Source organism: Saccostrea cucullata, unplaced genomic scaffold, assembly GCF_032062105.1.
Source record: "Saccostrea cucullata isolate Sc308-1 unplaced genomic scaffold, CSIRO_AGI_Scuc_v1 ctg1738, whole genome shotgun sequence".
NCBI classification, from domain to species: Eukaryota; Metazoa; Mollusca; class Bivalvia; order Ostreida; family Ostreidae; genus Saccostrea; species Saccostrea cuccullata.
In genome coordinates, this window is record NW_026937872.1 from 41,819 (window position 1) to 63,967 (window position 22,149).

Here is a 22,149-nt window from a genome sequence, read left to right on the forward strand (position 1 = left end):
GTTGAGCTAGCTTTACTTCAAGATTTTACGAAAGTAATTTATGAGACAAAAAACTGGAAGCATTTGTAAATGAAATGAGAATTTTACATCCAAATATTTTTCATTCTTCAAATTAAGTCCCCCCATTTGTGTTTTTGAAGCAGCTTATTTAGTGTATATATAGGTAAGTTATGCAGTATTAAACAAAGAGATTAATATAGTGTAAAATAACAATCAGGACTGAAATTAAAATTTCTATGCACAAAATGGTTTGAGAAAATTCGGAATGAGCCTTTGCAAAATTACCATTTTCTCTGTACCCACATTAAACATTTGTTAAAAGTATATTTTTATGATTTAGGATTAATCACAAGCTAAGAATACATAGAACTTGTGCACTATAAAAATTCCTTTATTTGATTTTTTTTCAGCAGAATCTTTAGAAAAAAAAAATGAACAGTGAAGTCTACCAGAGAAACCCCTACCAAGCCAATGTGGACAATCTGACCCCTGTTGACCTGGGAGGGGCTGAGGAGACAAGTGAAGAGGATGGTGAGGAGGAGGGGGAGGAAGAGGAGGGGGAAGAAGAGGAGTTAGAGGAGCCCCTCAGTTCTGTGGAGCTGTCGCGGAGGATCAGGAAGCTGGTAGACCCAGGGTCGTTTAGACACAACAGGAAAGTGGCCTTGGCTGCTCTCCCTTGTTTTCTCATCATACTGGCCATTTGTGGAGAACCGTAAGGGGAAACCCTTGTGTATTTTGTTTAAAAGTTAATTCCTCTAAGAAATGTGATGGGGTTGTCGCTTGAGTTTAGATATTTGCATGTTCTATTTCGATTACATAAAGACTTGCTGAAGTCTTGATCTATTTTTTTTTTCACAAATTTTTTTGGACAATTTCATATTATGTTTCCTCTGCCTCTATTTAACATGATCAAAAATTATTTAAAAGAGCACTAAAACACTAGAGACTGGAGCAAGTCTATTTGGGCCACTAAAAGTATGCGAATGACTTTAACTTTTGTTGTTTATGTATTTAGGCTACTGTTGCTGGTTTCAGTGGGGGTAATTCTGACTTTAGTGATAGACACAGGGAGCAAAAATCAAAGGTTAGTCTCACTGATATCTGATACCAACTTTAAAAGCCATCACTCTGGTCCCAAAAGTAATTTATGACACAGTGCTCTGTATTAAAAGTGGGCATTTTGTGCTTACATTTACCATTACTGTTTTCTTTTGGTGATCTCAAACAAAGATACATGAATTTCTGATCTTGTAAAAGATGACTTTGATTTTTTAAGTGTCCTAGATGTGTTGGAGATATATATTATTATAAAAGTAACTTGATCCGAATGGATGAATCAGGTCTCTTTGACAGCTGCGGATCATCAGATCAGACGAGACGCGAAGCGTCGAGTTTGACCTGATGATCCGTGCCTGTCAACGAGACGTGATACGGCTCTTCGGATCAAGTTACTGTTATAATGATAAATTTATTATATACCCCCTTATAACTAGCTAAATATAGCAAAATAAAACTTTAGAGATCAATTGTATTATATTTATCCATAAACAAAGCGTAATAACGATGGACGTTTTAACGCGCAAGAAAAATAACGTCATGTTTTTGTGTAGTACGTCATCAGTTTCAGAGAGTGGTAATATGGATTCAGAAAACCACAGTGTGGTGATCCGGAAAGTCGGATCACGACGTCACGTGATTCCGTTAATTCTACAGTAAAACTGAGTGATACACGTTAGGTATATAATAGAGGAGAATATTAACTCTGATATCTCATACTCATACTTTAAAGATTTTTTCATCACTTGTCAGTACTGTCAAGTTCTAGATACCTGTAGTAAGATTTGACTGTAGTGTGTTTCTTTTGTAGGACGGTGATGATTTTTACCTTTGTATTTATTCCATGTCATATGACCATTCTGTACTTTACTTTTCCCCTTGTTTGGTAAGATATTTTTTTATAATGAACTTTTTATATTGAACTTTTTTTTTATTACTGCGTGTTAAGTTTATATCCCAGGTCTTGGACATGATTAAAGTTTCAGTAAGTCTACTGCATTATTATGAGTTTAAATTCATTATATTTTGCTCTTTTACAGGGTGTCAGTGGTGAATATTGCTTTGATGGTTATGATGAATTCCTTTATACTGTTAACGGGTGGGTGGGCCTTACTACAGATGATCATCTTTAGGAAACAGGAGCCAGAAATGTGTGTGGTAAGAAGTTTTAAAATTCTGCATAAATTCTAATGTATAAAAAATTGGTGAGTTTAAGCATGAGAGTTGATAATAAATTTGCAATTATATGAACTGGCACTTAGTCAAAACAAAATGTAAAATATGGTGAAGTTGGTTGAAAATATTTTCAATCTTAAACTTTTTAGAAGTTCTTTATGCATGTTGGTTTACATTATATTTGGAGATATGCATGTGACAAATTATGTTTATAATGAATCAAAATTGTTTTTGCTGGGTACTTGACTATAAGCATGTTTTATGGAATTTAGGTTCCAGTTAATGAAACTTTAGAGGAAATCAAATGTGATACATATAGGTGTATGTGAGATGTGTCAGAATGTTCTAACTGATGGATTGTACATTAGCTTAAGTCTGATGTTATCTTTAGAATGGATTGATTTGTGCAATTTTTGATATATTTTTGTCTAAATGAATATTCATGTAAATTTCTCTACTTTCAGTTTATGGAGGCATTACTTTTCTCGGGATATCCTGCACTGTCAGCCTGTCTGACTACCTGGGCCATTGCCACTTTTGTTCCTCTTGTATATGTGCCATTTATTTTACTTTTTATAGGGTAAGTTACTGCAACACACAAGAAAGCATGGAAGTTCTCTCACATGCTGAGAAAATTGATTTATGTGGAAATAAGTTAAGGCTATTACCTCATCTGTAGTTACATGTATATATCCGACAAAGACATTTAAAAATCCAGTTGAACCTTGTTATTTTGAACTCGATGGGGCTAAGAAAAAATTTCAAAATATCCGAGGATTTGAGATATTGAGGGTGAAATATTTAAAGAATAAATGGTTGAGACTTCAAAATCAATTCAACATTTCCATGGTTTTCAACAGATCAGTGTTTGGAATACAGAAATTCAACTTTAAAAATATCAAAAGTCTACAATTTGAATCGGATTTAAGAAAAAAAACTTTTAAAACCAAGGAATTCCATGCATGTACCCAAAATTATTTTTATGCATAACGATAGGATCTTTCTACTGTTTTTATTTACATTTTCAGGTTTGTTTTATTGCAAGTCTTCATGACGCCAACAACCTCCTCCTTCAAGCTGAACCTGAAGGATCACAAAGAGGACGTCAATATCCTTAACAATAGACTCATTGCTGCCATGGCAACAGGATTTTGTTTACTTCCTGTTTTTCTTCAGATACTCATTGCTCTGTATCAGAGAGGTTTTCACGGAGTTTTTCACTTCGGATTCTTTGTACGTAATATAAGTACCAGTAATTCTGAGATGAACTTTTTTCAATTTTTATATATGTAAACCTGTGTGACTTTTGTCACAGTATCAAAAAGCCTTCATGCATATGTAATTGTCCTTTAAATTACATCACAAAAAAACAACAAATTACGAGGGTTGTCCCGTAAAATCGTGGACAAGTTGTCTAGTGTAGAAAATAAACTTCACTGCTTTCTGAAATTTTCACTATTATTTAATACATATTTAAATAATATACACAGCAAATTTCAGATAAATATATGCATAAATAAACAAATTATGTGATTTTATGCCATGTATTGTATCACTTTACGGCGCATGGATTATAACGTCAAAGTGTTTAAAACAGCGTCACGTTTTATCTTTGCTGAAAATGAAGTTGGATGAGTCCGACTTAAATTTAGGAATTTCATTGATACACATTCTTTAGTCTCCATAAACAGTCGAAGAACCAATTGGCACCCTCATGCGATCTTCTGAAGATTTATCAGTAAGTTACGGACAATATTCTCACCATCATTCAACTAAAAGAAAATCTCATATCGGCGGTCTACTGTGACAGCGTCTTTTGCTATTACATTAGGAGATTGTCCGTATGTTTTGTACTCCCCAGGGACTTGATCAAAAAAGACTTCGCTAAGAAAACTCCTATTTCATTTGTATACTTAAGATATGGTGATATTTTTATAATCTTTTTTCCTCTATGGTCATTTCAAGTCTCTAAAGGTGTCATTACAACATCGAATTAAAACGGAACTGCTCTCCGGTGCGCCGTAACGTCATAAAACGTCGCCATTTTTCGTGTGTTGTGTTTACCACTTTCCCATTTCGAATGCTCGAGAAACAGCCAAAAATTAACCAAATGCCTTAAAATTTTTACAAAGACTACAAAATTAATTGTGGAATTGAATTAGGATAATTTTAATCCAAATCTTATGTATTTAAAATTTTTATTTTGAATTCAAACTTGTGTATTTTTTAATAAAACCTTGGTGTTTTGTCCGTGCGCCGTAGGACAATACCCCGTGCACATTCAAGCATAATAAAATCTTTATTTTTGCCTATATTTTATCAAAAAAATTATTATGCACTTAAATATGATAAATAAACATTTACTGAAATTTTCAGCTAAGTGCGCCCATTACTTTTCGAGAAAAACGCTTTGTCCACGATTTTACGGGACAACCCTCGTACAAATGGTTTTAATGTGGCACTTAAAAGGCCAGACATACACACAAAAGGTTGATGTGATAGACAATAGAGTTCATATGATGCATCCTAAACTTTATTTGCATATGTAGACTCATGATCAATTTTTTTTATTAAATTCCAGTGTGAGTTACTGTTCCTGTTGTGTTTGGCCGTGTTTCTGATGACTTTGATGAGTATAAGACACATTGTGGAAGTTGTAGGTATGAAGATATAATCATCATTTTTCATCAGACACTATACTTTTCCACAGAAAAGAAACCTTAAGATACAGTCTGCTTCAAACAGAATTCTGAATTTCTTTAAACACTTTGCAATCTTGTTTGCAAGAGTGTAAGAGACAAATATATGATATTCTCATCCAGTTTTAAATTTGAAGTAAATTTATGTGATTTTTCACACATGAAATTATGATTAAATCTTGACATGATTGCTGTGCAAATATTAAATACTTTGCAATAAGGAGACAGTCATATTTATGTGTAGGCCATGATTATCCTTTTGAAAATATGATTAGAGTGTGTTATGTGATATTTTTCTTCTCATGATTTCCGCATTTAAACAGAGGCATAGATAAAAGTACACTTCTCTACAATTTTCCATACATTTATTAAAACAGGTTTCCAGTACAGCCTGGTGATCCAGTTACGCAGTCTGTGTGGGGGTGTGGCAGCCTTCCTGTCTTACCCAGTGTTCCTAGAGCTGGGCGTGACATCACACTTCCTGTCATGGCTGCCATTTGCTGTGGGAGTGTATGCTGTATATGGAACACTGCTTAGTTATAAGAAACTCAAGGTTTGTAGCAAAAAATATCAAGAGTTAATTATTAAATGTAGACTGAAACATAAAGTTTTTGCATTGCCTTTGAAATCTCCTCTAAAAGAGGTATTTTTCGTCAATGTCATGGAATTTTGAACAATAATTTTTGGTACTTGTTTGTGCCAATGAGTCATTTTATCATGTTTATTCACAAGAAATAGCGGTTTAACTACAGTGTCTTTTATTTCTTTTACAGTACATCTCCACAGTGTTCTTTGTGGTAGCTGTGATCTTGTCTCTGGTGTGGGCAATTAAATTGCCATGGAAATTATCATATCCTTTATACAATTTCTTACAAACAGTGTATACCATACACATAATGTAGATTCCTAAATATATGCATGGAATGAATTATTGCATAATTTTACGAGAAGTACCACATGCTATCTAAGATTTCTCACATTTATTTTTATGGTGCTGAAATCGGTGCTAAATCTCTTGATCAACCGTCCAGTTGAAAATTATCATTCTTGCGATTTGACATTGAAGATCCCTTTCATGATAAGTACTCATAAAAATAAGGAATCTACAGTACATGGAACACATTTGATGGACATTTCTCAATATTAAGTTATGTATAGAATAACATACAATATGAAAATACATGTACAATGAAACCTGTTTAATCAGGACATTACCGATTCCATGAAAAAAAAATTGTAAAGAACAGTGTATACAATTGACTTTATCTAAAGTAACTAAAAGTTTTCATTGTAATAGACAAAATTTCAGGTTACACCAAATCCAAACATGTTTATGTTATATTCTTAGTTAATTGTGTTAAGTATACACAAATGTGCATACTGTAGATCACTTAATTTTCGCAACACCTTATTTTCGCGAGATAGTCATTGACTCTTGATTAGCAAGACAAATTTTCACGAAATATGGTTATTGTTTTATATAATCTTAAGAAATGCTATTATACGCGAGAATAAAATTTTTGCGAGCACACTGTCTCACGTAATTACACCAAAATATAGTTCTCACGAATGAAAAGTTATTTACAGTATATGTTTTGCAAATAAACTTAATAAAGAGTATTTGCAAAACTTAACATAACTTGAGACTCCTCGGGTTTTGAAAAAAAAATTCTTTTACCTTTATAAGCTTCATTTTTGTCTCCTTAACTCTGTATTACCTATACCTTTATGTTTGGGATATCACTGAAGTTGATATTCTGCCTGATGATCGCTAACTCTGTCCTGTGTCTGACGGCGGTTCATCTGTCTTCTCATGGATCCCAGGCAGCATTCAGTCTTCTGGTGGTGTTACAGACCATTGGTAGGTGGTGGTTATAGCTCAATGAGAGTATAATATATACTTCTTTACTAGTCAAATGCTTGCAAGAGATTTTCTAATATCAAAACAACCAATGATCAAACAGAAAAGAATCTGAAATCTTGTTTGGGACTGAGGAGACACAGAATAGAAATAAAGGAAACTCGATTTGAAATATTATTTTAAAGAAATACATACAAAGAAGGCCATTGCTTGGAAAGGCCAGTATGAACATTCCCCCCCCCCCCCCCCCCCCCCGTCTTTTCTTTGGATTATGCTCTATTTGTATCTGTTTCATTGTTTTTCAGTGTTTATTAAGTGTGAGGTGATCCTGTTCGACTCCGGCCTGTATAACTGGCCTCTGTTTATGGTCACTGGTATTGCTGCCTCATATACACTACAAAGGTAAATAGACAGTTCCTTGATGTCAATATCTTTTTATTCCCAAATTTGTTAAAGCCATTAGACATCGAGTAAAAATATTTTTTGGGTTTGCATACATGTACATTAAAACTTAATTATGATGAGGTTAGATATGAAACCTTATATTAATATCATGACATTCTCATGCATATGAAGAAAATCATTTATAATTATCTTATTCCTGGGACCTTCCTTGGAGTAAGTTTAACAGTACATTGTCTTCTATTTGTGACGCGCCAAGCAAAAACCTCCCTTATCTCTATTATGACGTAACGTCAAAAGACGTGTCTAAAGTCAATAAGGTAAAAGCGACGTAAAAACGCCTTCTCGAGAAAAAACTCTCCCCTGCAGAACAAGGGGATGTTGTTTTATTTATATAATGAGAAAGATTCTTGGGTGTGGTTTGATATAGATTATTCTTTAAGAAGTTATTCTCCGTCAGGTATCTGTGTGACGTATCCTTTTTACAATTATTAAGAGTATATTTATAAAGATGTCCAGTGATGGTTAGTAATTTCCCGTAAGGCCGTTTTTAAAATGGAGTTTGTTTGCCGTCTTTGTATTTACTTGGGAAAAAAAATTGCGTCGGTAGGTAGGTCGAAATTTTTTGTCGGAAATGTTCAATATTGAATGAAGGCGTTTCTGAAATTAAAAAAAAAAATGTTGTTGATTGGATGAGAAAATTCCGGAATGAATAATTTGGAGGTTTTGAAAAGATTTTAGTCGGTTCATCTCAAAATGTCAAACAAACAAGACAAGTTTTTAAAGATTTTTAAATTCAAGCTGCTAAATTCCAGCTGTTATATCGTGATGCACATGCAAGAAAAATTAAACAGGAGCATTAAACTAGGTAAGGTATCTTTTTTAAAATAGCGATGCAGTGAAAATTGACCTGAATTACCTCTCTTAGCTACCCAATTTATAACGCTGTGGTTTATATTTAAAAAAATCGTAAAAAAAAAAATGTACAATATTGAAATGTTACGTCAGGCGGATCAATGTGTTTTTTATGCAAGTGATTGTGACATAGGTAAACCAATTTTTTATGCAATAAAAAATAATTTCTTTATCCAATCAAATACCACGTTATAACCATAATTAGATTAAAGAAGTATATAATATTGTACAACATTTTTTTTCACTTCCGTAGATGATGTAAGTTATAGGAAAATAAATCGTCTTTGTTGCACTTTTCTGAGCAAGTAATAAGAACTGTACATAATCTTTGGTAGCTTGCCAAGGATATTGATAAATACATGAAGTGAAGTTTAGTTTAAATATGTAATTCTCTATAGATACGACACAGAGTATTTGACTTGACCACTCCCTCCGGAATTAGTTTTTAGCTGTTGATTAAAAATGAATATTTTGAAGAAAGTGCTTTTGAGCTTCTCAATTCATTTTGTTATTGTTTAACACTTTCTCGTGTGTTGTACACAAAAATGTCGGAAAAATTCGCCCCGTTCTCTTGTGCCTGCTCTATATCTTTGGAGACTTAGTGCAAATTTTATCGTGAATATATACAGTACGGATGCTCGCATACATTGTACAGTGACTGTCCAACTTTCTACAATATTTTATGATTGAGAATAAAACAGATTGACATATGTTTATCGACATATCCGGGGAAAAAATTAAACACTCCGTTATTTTGCTTCACTGTTATATGTATTCATAACCCGTTTGTTGAGGTTACATGATGCATCGCTAAAATTGGTATAAGTAATACAAATTGTTACAAATTAATACAAATTGTTTGAACACTTTTAAAACTTTCCAACCTATTATTATTTTACATAGGCGTCGGAACCGGGGGGGACATAGCTCCCCCCACCACTTTTTTCCCAAATACACATGTATATACTTAGTATAGACATTGAACATTGCTGCGTAGGATTACCCCCCCCCCACTTTCCACAGACAAATCGCAGTATAGGTTGAAAATGAGGAAAGTGGCATGGTGGTATTTGGAAAAAATGTTGGTACTGAAGTTCGAACCTACCCCCCCCCCCCCTCCTCCAAATGGGATTTTCGTGTTTGTGAAAAGGACATTCCCCCCCCCCCCTTTTTTTTTCTTTGCTTGTCAGGTTTTTTTAAGTTTATTTTTTTTTACACTTAGCCCCCCCCCTTTCAATTTGCTTCCGACGCCAATGTTTTAAGCATGATTTTTCTACCAAAGAAAAAAAATAAGGTGAAGAGGTGACTTTAACGTTTTGGATTCCTGAAAACAACATAATGTAACGCAGTCACCGGTGTTTATTAAGCCCTTTCAACTAAGAACAGAATAACAGTTTACATTAAGCATTTAAGAATTATAAATTTTCATTTTAATGATTTTCTTTTAACCTTCAATATTGAGGATTTATTTAACCTGTAATAATTATTTCCCCGACAAAGATTTTACTTCCAACATTTTATGATTTCACATCTACCTTGAAAAATAATAATCTTGTTTCCTTCTGTTGAATTGTTTATGCATTTCAATTTATGAAAGTTTGCTACCAATTACACGTGATTTAATATATACACGAACAAATTAAAACAATTTCAATATTTTTTTTCCTGCAAAAGTCGCATTGTACATACATGCCATCGTCGGAAACCCACGGGTGATCTCGTCTTGTGATAAGTAAAGACAAGATCACCCGTGGGTTTCCGACGATGCATACATGCCTACATGTACATACATGACGTACATACGTATATGGGGAGTTTTGTGCAAAATTATCAAAACGCTTTATGTTTTAAGAAAAGGGATATATCGTTACAATTTAAGATTGTACATGTGTGCCTTGTTCTTGTCAAAGTCAATAAAGAACTTAGTTCAGGTAATTTATTAAGCGTGAATATCCATAGCCGAGATACAGCACCCCCCCCCCGCCCCCATTTACGATAATGGTAGAATATGAAGAATGTGTTACCCATTCTCTTAATCTCTGTTGCAATTTTTAACATTCATGTTTTAAACAATACTAAAAAGCAACTAATATTTGATATGATTAAAATAAATCATAATGTGTGCATGTACTTTCTCAGGAAGGTAACGGTAAAGTTTAGGTTAGACCTTATAGCCCATGTCTAGAAATGAATGTAAATGTAGTTGTGGAGTGTGTTACTTGTGGGATTAATGTATATTCTGGTATTGTGGTTTGTTATTCGGCTAGTATACAATAATCGGTCAGATACAATAATCGGTCAGAATTAATTCATGATCATCCTCATAATGCAAATAAATTGCAGAATTTCTTTTTCAAGCCATATTTTTAAAAATATACATATTTTTTATTGGATGGGGGTGGGTGCTACATTCTGATTTACTGAAAAGTATGCAAACTCATTTAGTTACAAAATGATTCTAAACATATTTCTTTTCAATAATTTAAGCATAAATATAAAATAAGAAACGGAGGGCCAGGAAAAATAATCAAATGTTTAAATATTTACAAGAAATAATGGTTTAAACTTTAATTTAACACTTTAAAATTTGATGCACCTAAACACGCATTTATGGAGATATACAAAAGGATTGGAAACAAGTTTGACAGCTTACAAGTTCCTCATATGAACTTATAGACCGATTTTAAAATTACATCCAAAGAAGAAAATGATCGAACTCTACTACAAGAGACAAATACAATTTATTCCTGGATGTGGAATATCTTATCAATTAGCCAAAAAAGTCTTCAGAGATGATGCATAATTTTTTCCCGTAGTAAAACATCCGAAACTAAAACATGTAAATACAAATAGTAAACGTGGTAAAAGAAATGTGGTATCCTTTAAATGAAAAAAAAACCCTGTCGCACTCTTTAAAAACTCAGGTATTTAAAACGTAAACTATTACAAAAAATCTTTTTATAAACTGTGTATTGTGTAGACTTTTAATGCCCGGAGGAACTTTTTAAGATAACTACTTTGATAGTGTAAAAGAGACAATTCAGTGCCTCTGCTTAATTGGGGTTGAACCCGAGGCCTCTGGCTTGCCAGTCCAGTGCTCTACCAAATGAGATTAAGGGTTAACATGCTAGCCCAAGCTCGTTTAGGAAGATGAGCACATATAGTTTGTACATGTACTACCACGATAGGATTTTTTCCATCTAAATTTTGCTTATTTCCTTTTACTGTTGTCTGCCATTTTCTTGCATTAAAAAGACATAAATTGGAATAGCTTTTAGGGGAAGAGAAGATTTTTGATTTGAGTGACGTTTTGTTCTTTTGCCCTTGTCAATCATTTCGGTGCCCCCCCCTTCTTTTCATTTTTCAAAGATTTAGTTTACGATGTTTATTTTTATCATTATGATTAAAAATCTTAATTATTGATATTTTAAGGTAATCAAATCAAATATTTGAAAATATATCATCAAATCATTATATAGCTTCACGTTATTTTACGATTTTACGTTATGAAAATTCATGAAGTTACGCACGCGTACCCTGTACGTCAAAGTAAATATTCCGTCTTTGTCGTGCGATAATTCATACATTTATACACAGAAAAATATGTCATGTTATACATCAAACGAAAGAGAATGAAAAACTCTACAAGAATCAATAAAAAACTGAAAATGTCAAAATTCTTCGTTAAGGGAGGTTTTTGCTTGGCGCGTCACATTTATCAAAAATCTTTCTTAGTTGCCAAAGAAAAGAGAAAAATTGCTATTGGTTATATGAACATGAACTTTAAATGCATTGTAGATTACAAATAGCAAGAAGACTTCCTGTCAGTTTGACTTGTGCCTGTATGTCTGCCCATGTGACAAAGTCGGTACTGGTTGCCATGGTGATCTTCACCAAGCAGGCCCGGGATCTTCCCTACACCAGCATACTGACCATGTTCTTCTTCATCTTCATGATGATCAAGATGTTGGTCATGGAAGTTCCCGTGGACATCCCCAAGAAACAGGTTGTCAGAAACTGGAAGGTTTAAAAAAAAAAAAATTGAAGCAGTCTATATCGGAAGTAATTTGTATCAGTTGACTGTACATAAGGGCTTTTAGGGGAAATTTCAAGTCAGGGACCCCATAAGTTAAAATTCCTTTTCTCTTTGATTCATCAACAAAAAAATAAGGAAATCGCGTACAAAGGAAATAATCCAAGTAATCCAGAAGGGAATAAGAGCTTGGATTGCAAATAATTTGTAAATTTTATTCATTATCATATGTTTATGTGAAAAGTAAAGTGGATATTTAATTGATAAAAAAAATATTACAGTGAAACTTGATAAGCACTGAGAGATGAACTATGTGTCGGAATAGACAGGATGTCGGATTACAGTGTAATGAAATGCATGATAAAAAGTAAAATGGGAAAGAAAATTTAACATCAAAATTTACAGTTTGACAGATGTCAGCTTAGACAATTTTCACTGTACTTTTTAATATTATGCTGAGAACAGCCTAGCTAAGCATTATCCTTGAATGGGAAATAAAAACAATGCACTGCATGAAGCAAAAGGGAGAAAACCCAATTCCTTTTCAAGTTAATACTTGGCATAAGTAAACATTATGAAGTTTATGATCAGTATTAGTAATGTTTATATCATTTATTTCAGCTGGCCGTCAATGTGACTCTGATGTGTATATCTGTTTTACTCAATGCTAACCCTGTATTGTTCATCCTTGGATCCTATCTGTTCAAAGTACAGGCCAGTGCTGCTGATGCTATGGGTAAGGGATTCTCTGTGAGATGAATCTTAAAGGAGCATGTGTATACATTTTAGTTATGTCTTTGGTTTATTAGCTTGACAGTCATTTAACTAATATCTGTCAATGCCTTGAGTCCTCTGCTTTTTATCCATTTCTTAACATTTTAAAAAAAATTTAAGTGCAGGATAATTTTATATGAGGTTCATTGTAATTGTCTTTGAGGAAATATACACTTCTAAATGAATGAAACCGTTACTGTAAACCTTTGTGATATGTCTTTGTGTGAGATCATACTTCTGCCTTATTATTAAGATAAATTTGTCAATTTCTACTAAACTCTTCTTAGAAATTATAACTATCTTTTGTTAAATAAACCTTGACGTGCAAAATTATTATAAAACTGTATACTTCTTGTGTGAAAACAGAAATTGTTTGATGAACACAAACAAAACTGATGAGGCACTAAAGACAGTCTTAACTTAGGAAAGGCTTTTCTAAAAAGTTTATTACCCTCAGAAAAATTAAGAATTTATAAATTTTCTCTTGAGACAGAAATCAGCATCACAATGTTTTAATACAGACATTTAATTTAATAAGAATTTAAGACATCTGAATAATAATTGTAGGAATATGTTTCATCATTTGTGGCATGTTGATCATAGCCACCTGTGTCCTTCACCTTCCATCGGAGGTCAAGGTCAAGCAGCTTGGAATTCTGGGAGTGGTTACTGGGGTGATCGTCATCATGTTTCAACCAGATATATCATTGACAGCGTATGTACATGCATTTGTATAATCCTGTTTTATTGAAATAATTGAATCATTGTATTTTGTGTGGGATCAATATTATTAATAGATTTCTATAGATTTTATGAATTTTCAATGTTAGAAATGTTGATGTGGGTCTTAGCTCACAGATTTAAGTCTCCTTGAACTATTTATCTGTAGTTTTTAATGAAAATTTGGAACAAAAATGGTTTTACAGTAGACAGAAATTCATTAAAAAACATCTCACTTATTTTGTCAGGAGTAAACTTAATTCGATGGAAAACTTATCATAAAACTGGTTGAGTACCACAGGAAATTGACAACGAAAAACTTGCTTTAATCTCTTGGAGTATTACAGAAAATGGAACTGACACATTTATCTCTTTTCTAGGAATGGAGTATTTCAGTTATGTGAGGTGATCAGCATCATGAGTATGATTGTCATTATGTATGCAGACACCATCAGGACATTCCCCCACATAGTGGTAGCCTCAGTACTGGTGGGGATCACCCCGGGACTCAGGGCCGCTCTCTATGTAAGAATTCTCTGCTAATGTGATGTGATACTCAAAATCAAATACAAGACTCCAAATGAAAATCATCTTTTTATACCCTGGGAAATGCATGATCTCTATTCATTCACATAAAAGTGCAACCTTCTATAGATAGTTTAGAATTTTGTGAAAGGAAAGACATTATCTCTGGTTTAAAATGATTACCATACATGTCAAGTTATCCATAGAATATGAGAAGTCAAGCATATTGTTCCATAATTACTGCAATCACTTGAATTTTTTTTTTGAACTTGTACAAATTGTTCTACAACTTGTTCCTTTTAGTTATAAAGACCTTTTTCTTTCTCAAAGTTTTGTGGAATGATTTGTCAGAGATGACTTTCTTTCATCCTTTCAGTTGTATCCTGAGGACCAGGCACCAATTTTTAATCTCATCTTATTTGGACTTGTTTCCATGTGTCTTGTTTGTGCTCTCTTTGCATTCTCCAAATCAGAACATCTTGGCCACAAGTTTGAGAAAAATGTTCTAACAGTGTAAGTATGAGGAATATTCAAGATAAAGTTTGCATTAAAAATTTTCAGTAAAACAGATCAGCATGGATTAATGTTTGGAATTGGATACACGTTTGAAGATTCTGATTAATTTTCTGAACAGCATTTACTTTTTTCTTTACTTTTCCTACATTTACTAAATGTTAAATTTTAAATAAGTTTAATATTCTAATGATAAAGTATACCTTTGCAATAACTGACACAAATCTGAAAACTGCATGTCGGTCATTTAATTTGTTTTTGCAGATGCATGCTGGTAGTTTTACTTGGTGTTCTTTCATTAATTGTTGACTTGGTTACCAAGGAACGCAAACAACCCATCTTGACGCTGCCATCTTGGAAATTATTCCTTGCAGCAAACCTTGTCATTTGTATATGTACCAAAGTAGTTGTTTCTAGGGTAAGTTCCTTTGCATTGGGAAATATATAATTATATTAATGAAGTGAAATTCTGGAAATATGATTTACTTCTTCATAAATTTAGACTTTATTTTCTTTCTTACTTGCAGAATTTTTTTTCATACTCATGTGTTAATGCATTCAGATTAACAAAAGATAATTTGAATTTCATAACCTTAATACAAAAAAGGGGAAATTTGGAAAAATGAAAAAAATAAACTGGAAATGATTTTTTGGAAAATAATTTTACCAAGCTAAACTAGATGCTGTCATGAGACAGTAATACCCGCACTAAGGTGTTTGCCTCTAAATACACGCTCCTACATATTGGGCGGCTTTCCAAGGAAAAAGTCAAAATAATTCTATATAATTTACATGTACAGTGTATTCATCAAATTGAGTATGAAATTCTCCCTATGACCTATAACTCTGAACCTCTTATATTTATTTTACATGCTTAATTCATTATATACCAATTTGAATTCTATTAATGATGTAAATTAGATTTTGATAAATGTTTTGCTCATAATTGCTGAGGACCTTGTCAAATTTACTAATCCCCCCCACCCCTCTCGACATCACAATCACACAGCACATACTTTTTGGAATAGGCTAGATGGAACAGTTTTGTTAAAACATCGTTTGTTATGAATTAATTTAAAATTTGCTCTTGTACTATACATGTTAACATGTAAATTTCTACATCACATCACGTTGCGTCACCCATTATCATATTTTTAGATTAAACTCCAATCGGCACACCTCGGCCGATTCCCACTTCATCTGATAAGGTGACGGAATCGACGGCACGAAGGTTTGCCGAATGGAATAGCATTAGCAGTGTCATGCTGCAGTCTGGTGTGCATTGGATTAATATTCATTTTGTGTTATAATTGGATTATATATTTCATGAAGTTGACAAGACCTATGGAGGTCGGTAAATACAAGTTTAAGTATAGTGGGGGGTAAAATAAACCCAAACGATTAGGTTAAAGTTCAAAAAGGGTCAAAGATCATCGCATGCCACACTACACGAATTTCATATTGTGAAGTTATCTCCCGTTGTCGATGTGACATTCAGTTACTGCCAATACTGGTGCAGATCCAGAATTTTTTTTCGGGAGTAGGGAGGTGGGTTCACATCTCAGTCAAAAAATTCCAGCCCAGAATTTCCTGACAAGCAGGAGAAAAAAAAACTGAAAATAAATAAACAAAATAAAAACAATGATAGTGGGGTCAATGTTTTCTAAGTTAGGGGGAGGATGTCCAAAGTCATTTTTTATTTGCTTCAGTATACAGTAAAACACGTTTAGTACGAACACGGATATAGCGAATTCACGGATATAACGAAGTTTTTCTGGGTCCCCGGCAAAATTCTTAACAAATCTTTGTAAAATGTTATGGTTATAACGAACTCTGATATAACGAATTTACGGATATAGCGAACTGATTTTGAGTCCCGTTGAGGTTAAATATAATGAAATTTACATCTTTTATAACGAACTTTCAAAGATTTCAAAATTTGTTTAATTGAACTGACTTTATTTTCTATCAGCATTTGTATATAAAATTCAATTCATAATAAAACCTTAGTTATCGAAGGCATGTTTTGTAATATTTGCTTTCCTAACATATTTGATAGTAACACTTGAAGGAAAACATGCACATTGCGAATTCGCTATATATGGTTATACGAATTCGTTATACGGATATAACGAATTACGGATATAGCGAATTAAATTTACAGGTCCCCAGGACTTCGCTATAACCGTGTTTTACTGTATAGTCTTGTTTAAATAACAAAGCAAATTCCCGGGGGGGGGGTCCAATCTCCCTACCCACTCCCTGTCCCTGAAATAGTATATTTTTTTCCATTTGACTAATTATACATATTTTGTTTCTTGTGTTTATATTATGTCTGTCTATTTGTCTGCAGAAATTATAACCTTGCCCATAAGTTTTAAGAGGGATGGGCTATACAAATGGCTTCCACATTTTATAGGTTTATTTCTTGTGACAATTAAGACCTTTTATTTGGGTACCATTAATTTTTACCTCTGATCGCTTGACCTAGGATACACATTTTTACAAGAAAAATACCAAACCTTAAACTTGGCTTAAATTTTGATCAGTAGGTGCTAGGGCTTTCATGCTTAACATGTACTGTATTCATTGTGAACTGTCAACAGGTTTAAATATGTTTGACCTTGACCCTAGAGTTTGAACCACTTAAAAAAAAATTAACCTTGGCAATTAACTTTTCAACAGGAAGTACTAGGGATTACTTATTTCACATGTGCATTCCTTGTGACAAGACTTTCTTCTGATACTAACAATTTGTACCCTTTGACCTTGACCTTTGAGTTTGACATATATTTGAGAAACTTCAACCTTTGCTATAGGCTTCCATACAGGGACATCAGTGTTTCACAAACACATCTTGTCTTCATTAGGGCCCCGCAAGAATTTGCGGGTGCCCTATAGTAATCACTCTGTCCGTCCGTCTGTCTGTCTGTCCGTCTGTCACTCTTCCGTCCACAAATTTTCTGTTTTTTTCTAATAACTTTTTTTATGGTTGCCCAATCAAGTTCAAATTTGGTATGGTAGTTCAGTAGGCAGAAATACATATTTTGATGCTAAGTTTGGTTTTCTATGTCTTCTGGTTTGGAGCTGGGGTGGTGGGGTAGATTCCTTAACTATGCATAAGAATGTATAGGCAACTTTTTTTATGGTTGCCCAATCAAGTACAAATTTGGTGTGGTAGTTCAGTAGGCAGAAATACATATTTTGATGCTAAGTTTGGTTCTCTATGTCCCCTGGTTTGGAGCTGGGGTGGTGGGGTAGATTCCTTAACTTTATATATGAAAGCATTGGCAAAGAGAGGTAACTGCTGAAGATGTTCCCATTGTAAACTGAATGCTGCTATGAGTCCCTTGGGATTAATTAGCTTTCCTCCTGAAGAAAATCCAGAGCATTATCTTTATCTGTCAAATTGAGATGAATTACCACCTCTGTCTGCAAATGAAGTTTGTTTTGAAGTTAAGTCAATATGGAATGCTATGAACACTCTGAAATGTGGATTTAAATATAAAGTTTTATAATTTATTTTTGTTTAATAGTTATGATTTCATTGAATTCTAATAACAAGAAATAGATTAAAGAAGATTTTTTGATTTACTTTTTTCACTTTATGTTAATTCAAGAATATTATTAATTTTTAGGATAGTTGTATAAAAACCCCATTCTATCATTAATACTGAAAAAGTTCTTATTGTAACTTTAGAAGAAAATGATGAGAGAGGTACAATTAATCCTTTGGGATTAATTAGCTAGCCTGCTGCAGAAAATTTAGTTGGCTTTTCTTTATCTGTCACTTTAAGATTAATGTAAACCTTAAATTTGTCTGCAACTGCTGTTTGTTTGAAGTTAAGGTCAAGCCTTCATAATATTTGCATTCATTGAAGGCTGGTATTTTATATAACACAAGCTTCATAATTGTTTAAATATACATTCAATGTTAAGTTGTTCTTTACTGCCTAATGTAAATACAAGGATATTATTTTCAGGTTTTTGAATATTCAGGAATTATCTTGAAATTTTAAGAATACAGTTGCTGTTGCTTATTCTTTGTACATTTTATAATCATTCCGTAAGCTGCACCCTATTAATTCTACCCCATGGCGGGGCCCTTGCTGACTAGTCAGTTTTCTAGTTATTATTTGGTGCTGTCTCCATATGAGGGAAAAATTCCTGAGAGAGATGTATTCACAACAAACAAACAAATTACTAAAGAAAATATAAAACATGAATATGTTGGTCATGCATATCTCTGCATGAAAAAAACAGCTTTTCAAATACTGCAACCATATTGTAACCCTTTCAAAACACTCATTTGAGCTTTTCTGGTTTCCTTATCATATAACGTCTGTCGTGACGTGTCGTCCATCTGTTTGTCTGAAAACACTTTACATTTTTAACTTCTCTAGAACCACTGGGCCAATTTTACCCAATTCATATAGAAATATGTACATTTGTATGTCAGACTGTCCATCTGTCTCAATAAATTTAACCTTGGTCATCACGGTCATATCTACTGAATGAGAAGAGACAAGGCATTCATATTAAACTTATGTACTAGTATTTACCTGTGAGAATGGCATGGTTTTTTTTTTTTTTACATATGACCTAGAAGTTTGACCTACTTGCAAAAAAATTAAATTGTTATAAATTCATCATTTTGAAAGAGAAAAGTTAGGGCATTCATATTATAATGCATGTATATTATTACCTGTGATAAGATCTTTCCAAATGAATCATGACTTTTACTCTGTGACCTTGACCTTGAAGTCTAACCTACTTTTCAAAAATGTTGCATTTGCTTATAACTTTTGATTGAGATGAGATATGACTCTCACATTTGACATGTACATTAATTACTCATAAGAATTCAAGGTGTTTACCAGCATGCGATTCTGTTTTGCCCCTTGACGTTGATGTTTAACCTAACTTTAAAAATGTCTAACTCTCCTTAAAGATGATTAGTCTTAAATTCTGAGTAACATTAAGGAGGACTTCAGGGCTTTTCACACAAAAACGTCATTTTTCCACCCCCATTTGACCCCCTGAGGCAAAATCAAAATTACGAAACCTTACTGCACATCTACATAACACCACCAACCATCTCCCAAAAGATGATTAGGCTACTGTGTAAAATGTAGGAGAAGTTCAGGGAAGACGGGGCTTTTTGCATAAAAAACGTCATTTTTTGACCCCCATTTGACCCCCTGGGGCAAAATCAAAATTCCGAAACCTTACTGCACATCTACATGACACCACCACCCATCTCCCAAAAGGTGATTAGGCTGCTGAGTTAAATGTAAGAGGAGTTCAGGGAAGACGGGGCTTTTTGCATAAAATACATCATTTTTCAACCCCCATTTGACCCCCTGGGGCAAAATCAAAAATCCAAAACCTTACTCCACATCTACATGACCCCACCAACCATCTCCCAAAAGATGATTATGCTGCTGAGTAAAATGTAAGAGAAGTTCAGGGAAGACGGGGCTTTTTGCATAAAAACGTCATTTTTCGACCCCCATTTGACCCCCCGGGGCAAAATCTAAATTCTTGAAAACCTTACTGCACATCTACATGACACCACCAACCATCTCCCAAAAGATGATTAGGCTACTGTGTAAAATGTAGAATGAGTTAAGGGAAGACGGGGCTTTTAGCATAAAAAACGTCATTTTTCGACCCCCATTTGATCCCCCTGGGACAAAATCAAAATTCCGAAATCTTACTGCACATCTACATGACACCACCAACCATCTCTCAAAAGATGATTAGGCTGCTGAGTAAAATGTAGAAGGATTTCAGGGAAGACGGGGCTTTTTTGCATAAAAAACGTCATTTTTCGACCCCCATTTGATCCCCCGGGGCAAAATCAAAATTCCGAAACCTTACTGCACATCTACGTGACACCACCAACCATCTCCCAAAAGATGATTAGGCTGCTGAGTAAAATGTAGAAGGAGTTCAGGGAAGACGGGGCTTTTAGCATAAAAAAACGTCATTTTTCGACCCCCATTTGATCCCTTGGGGCAAAATCAAAATTCCGAAACCTTACTGCACATCTACATGACACCCCCAACCATCTCCCAAAAGATGATTAAGCTACTGTGAAAAATGTAGGAGGAGTTCAGGGAAGAAAAGTGTGACAGACGGACGGACGGACGGACATGAGTAACAACAATATACCCGAACTTTCTTTAGAAAGTGCGGGTATAATAAAAAAAATATAAGATATCCCTCATTGTAACAATTTTGATTCAGAATTCAGAGTACATCCCTCTACATGAGAAGGATGACAAGGAGATTCCTTATCTACCACTGGTTGGCAATATAACAACCATCACTTCCTTCCTGTTCCTGTGCTTACTGGGGCCCGCCACAGGGTTACTGTATGATATATGGGTAAGTCCCACAGTTTGTACCAATTATCAGTCCTGTTTAAATAATCTCTAATTCTAGTTCATGCAGCATGTTAATGGTCATAGTTTATTCCCAGAACTGTTTTTTTTTTGGCAAGAATTTTACTTCATTTTTTTCTACAAGTGAATTAATATCTAGTATTGTTGCTGATTGCTTTATTTTTTTCTACAATTAGAACTTAACCTGTAGTTTTGTCCCTTTATTCAGTAACTTAAAAAGTAATGATGTTATGGATATGCACTATTCTATCAATTGCTTGTAATGGATAAAAGTACAGTAAATCATATCTTGTTCCAGATATTCTGATATTCTGTGAATGAATTTTTAATTGAATTCAATTTTTTTTTATATATCAAAAGCAATATTTTATGATAATTACTCCTATTTATAATCCATCTTTTTCAGTGCTGTGGAGCAAGTGTGGTTCTAATATGTTTACAAAAAGACATGAAAATCATTCACAACCTCAAAGACAGCAACCAAACAACACCAACGAAAATCATGTCAATAGCTGTTTTAATTCTGTCTTCAACATGTCGCAGTGATGTCTGGCATTCAAACTCATGGACATTTGTGAGATCCTTCTTAGAAATTCTTTTAATTCTTGGCAGCACTCCTATTTATTATGTGCTGTGGGGCATCTTATGGAAATCTGTTGTGTTGCTACCAGAACCAGTGGTTGTGTTTTTGTTGCCGCTAAATGCTGCTATGTTGCTCTATGGCAGCAGTTGGACTTGCTGGGTTTTAGCTTTTGTAGGCATTAGCTCTTCTGTGTGGATGATGTCAAACCACTTTAAGTTAATACCATACTCAGAGAAAAGATAATGATACATCAAAATATAGACACCATGACGCTGTAAGTTTAGTGCTTTATTAATTTTTGTATCTGATACAAATATTTTGTTTTTTACATTAGTATACATGTACTGACAACCAGATGTCAATAAACTTTTCCATAAGTTTGCTTTTGACGTTTTAATACAACAGTTGAATATTAATGTATTGAATTCAGAAACCTGAATACCTGAGGTGTTAATTTATTTAAGGTTTTATTGACTGTTCGT

General features: G+C 33.7%; 1 protein-coding gene across 1 annotated transcript; it reads left to right on the forward strand.

Annotated features, from left to right (window-relative positions):
* The first annotated feature begins 90 nt into the window (after nucleotides 1-90).
* On the forward strand, nucleotides 91-22,044 carry LOC134249002 (uncharacterized). Its single transcript, XM_062731379.1, has 20 exons — nucleotides 91-163; nucleotides 411-712; nucleotides 1,016-1,084; nucleotides 1,868-1,942; nucleotides 2,097-2,214; nucleotides 2,697-2,812; nucleotides 3,261-3,465; nucleotides 4,814-4,892; nucleotides 5,309-5,484; nucleotides 5,705-5,780; nucleotides 6,649-6,792; nucleotides 7,098-7,194; nucleotides 11,908-12,115; nucleotides 12,764-12,878; nucleotides 13,484-13,631; nucleotides 14,017-14,161; nucleotides 14,538-14,674; nucleotides 14,939-15,092; nucleotides 20,927-21,067; nucleotides 21,491-22,044. Exons 2-20 carry the CDS (start codon nucleotides 432-434, stop codon nucleotides 21,908-21,910), a joined length of 2,904 nt encoding a protein of 967 aa, XP_062587363.1. The 5' UTR covers nucleotides 91-163; nucleotides 411-431; the 3' UTR covers nucleotides 21,911-22,044.
* The last annotated feature ends 105 nt before the right edge of the window (nucleotides 22,045-22,149 follow it).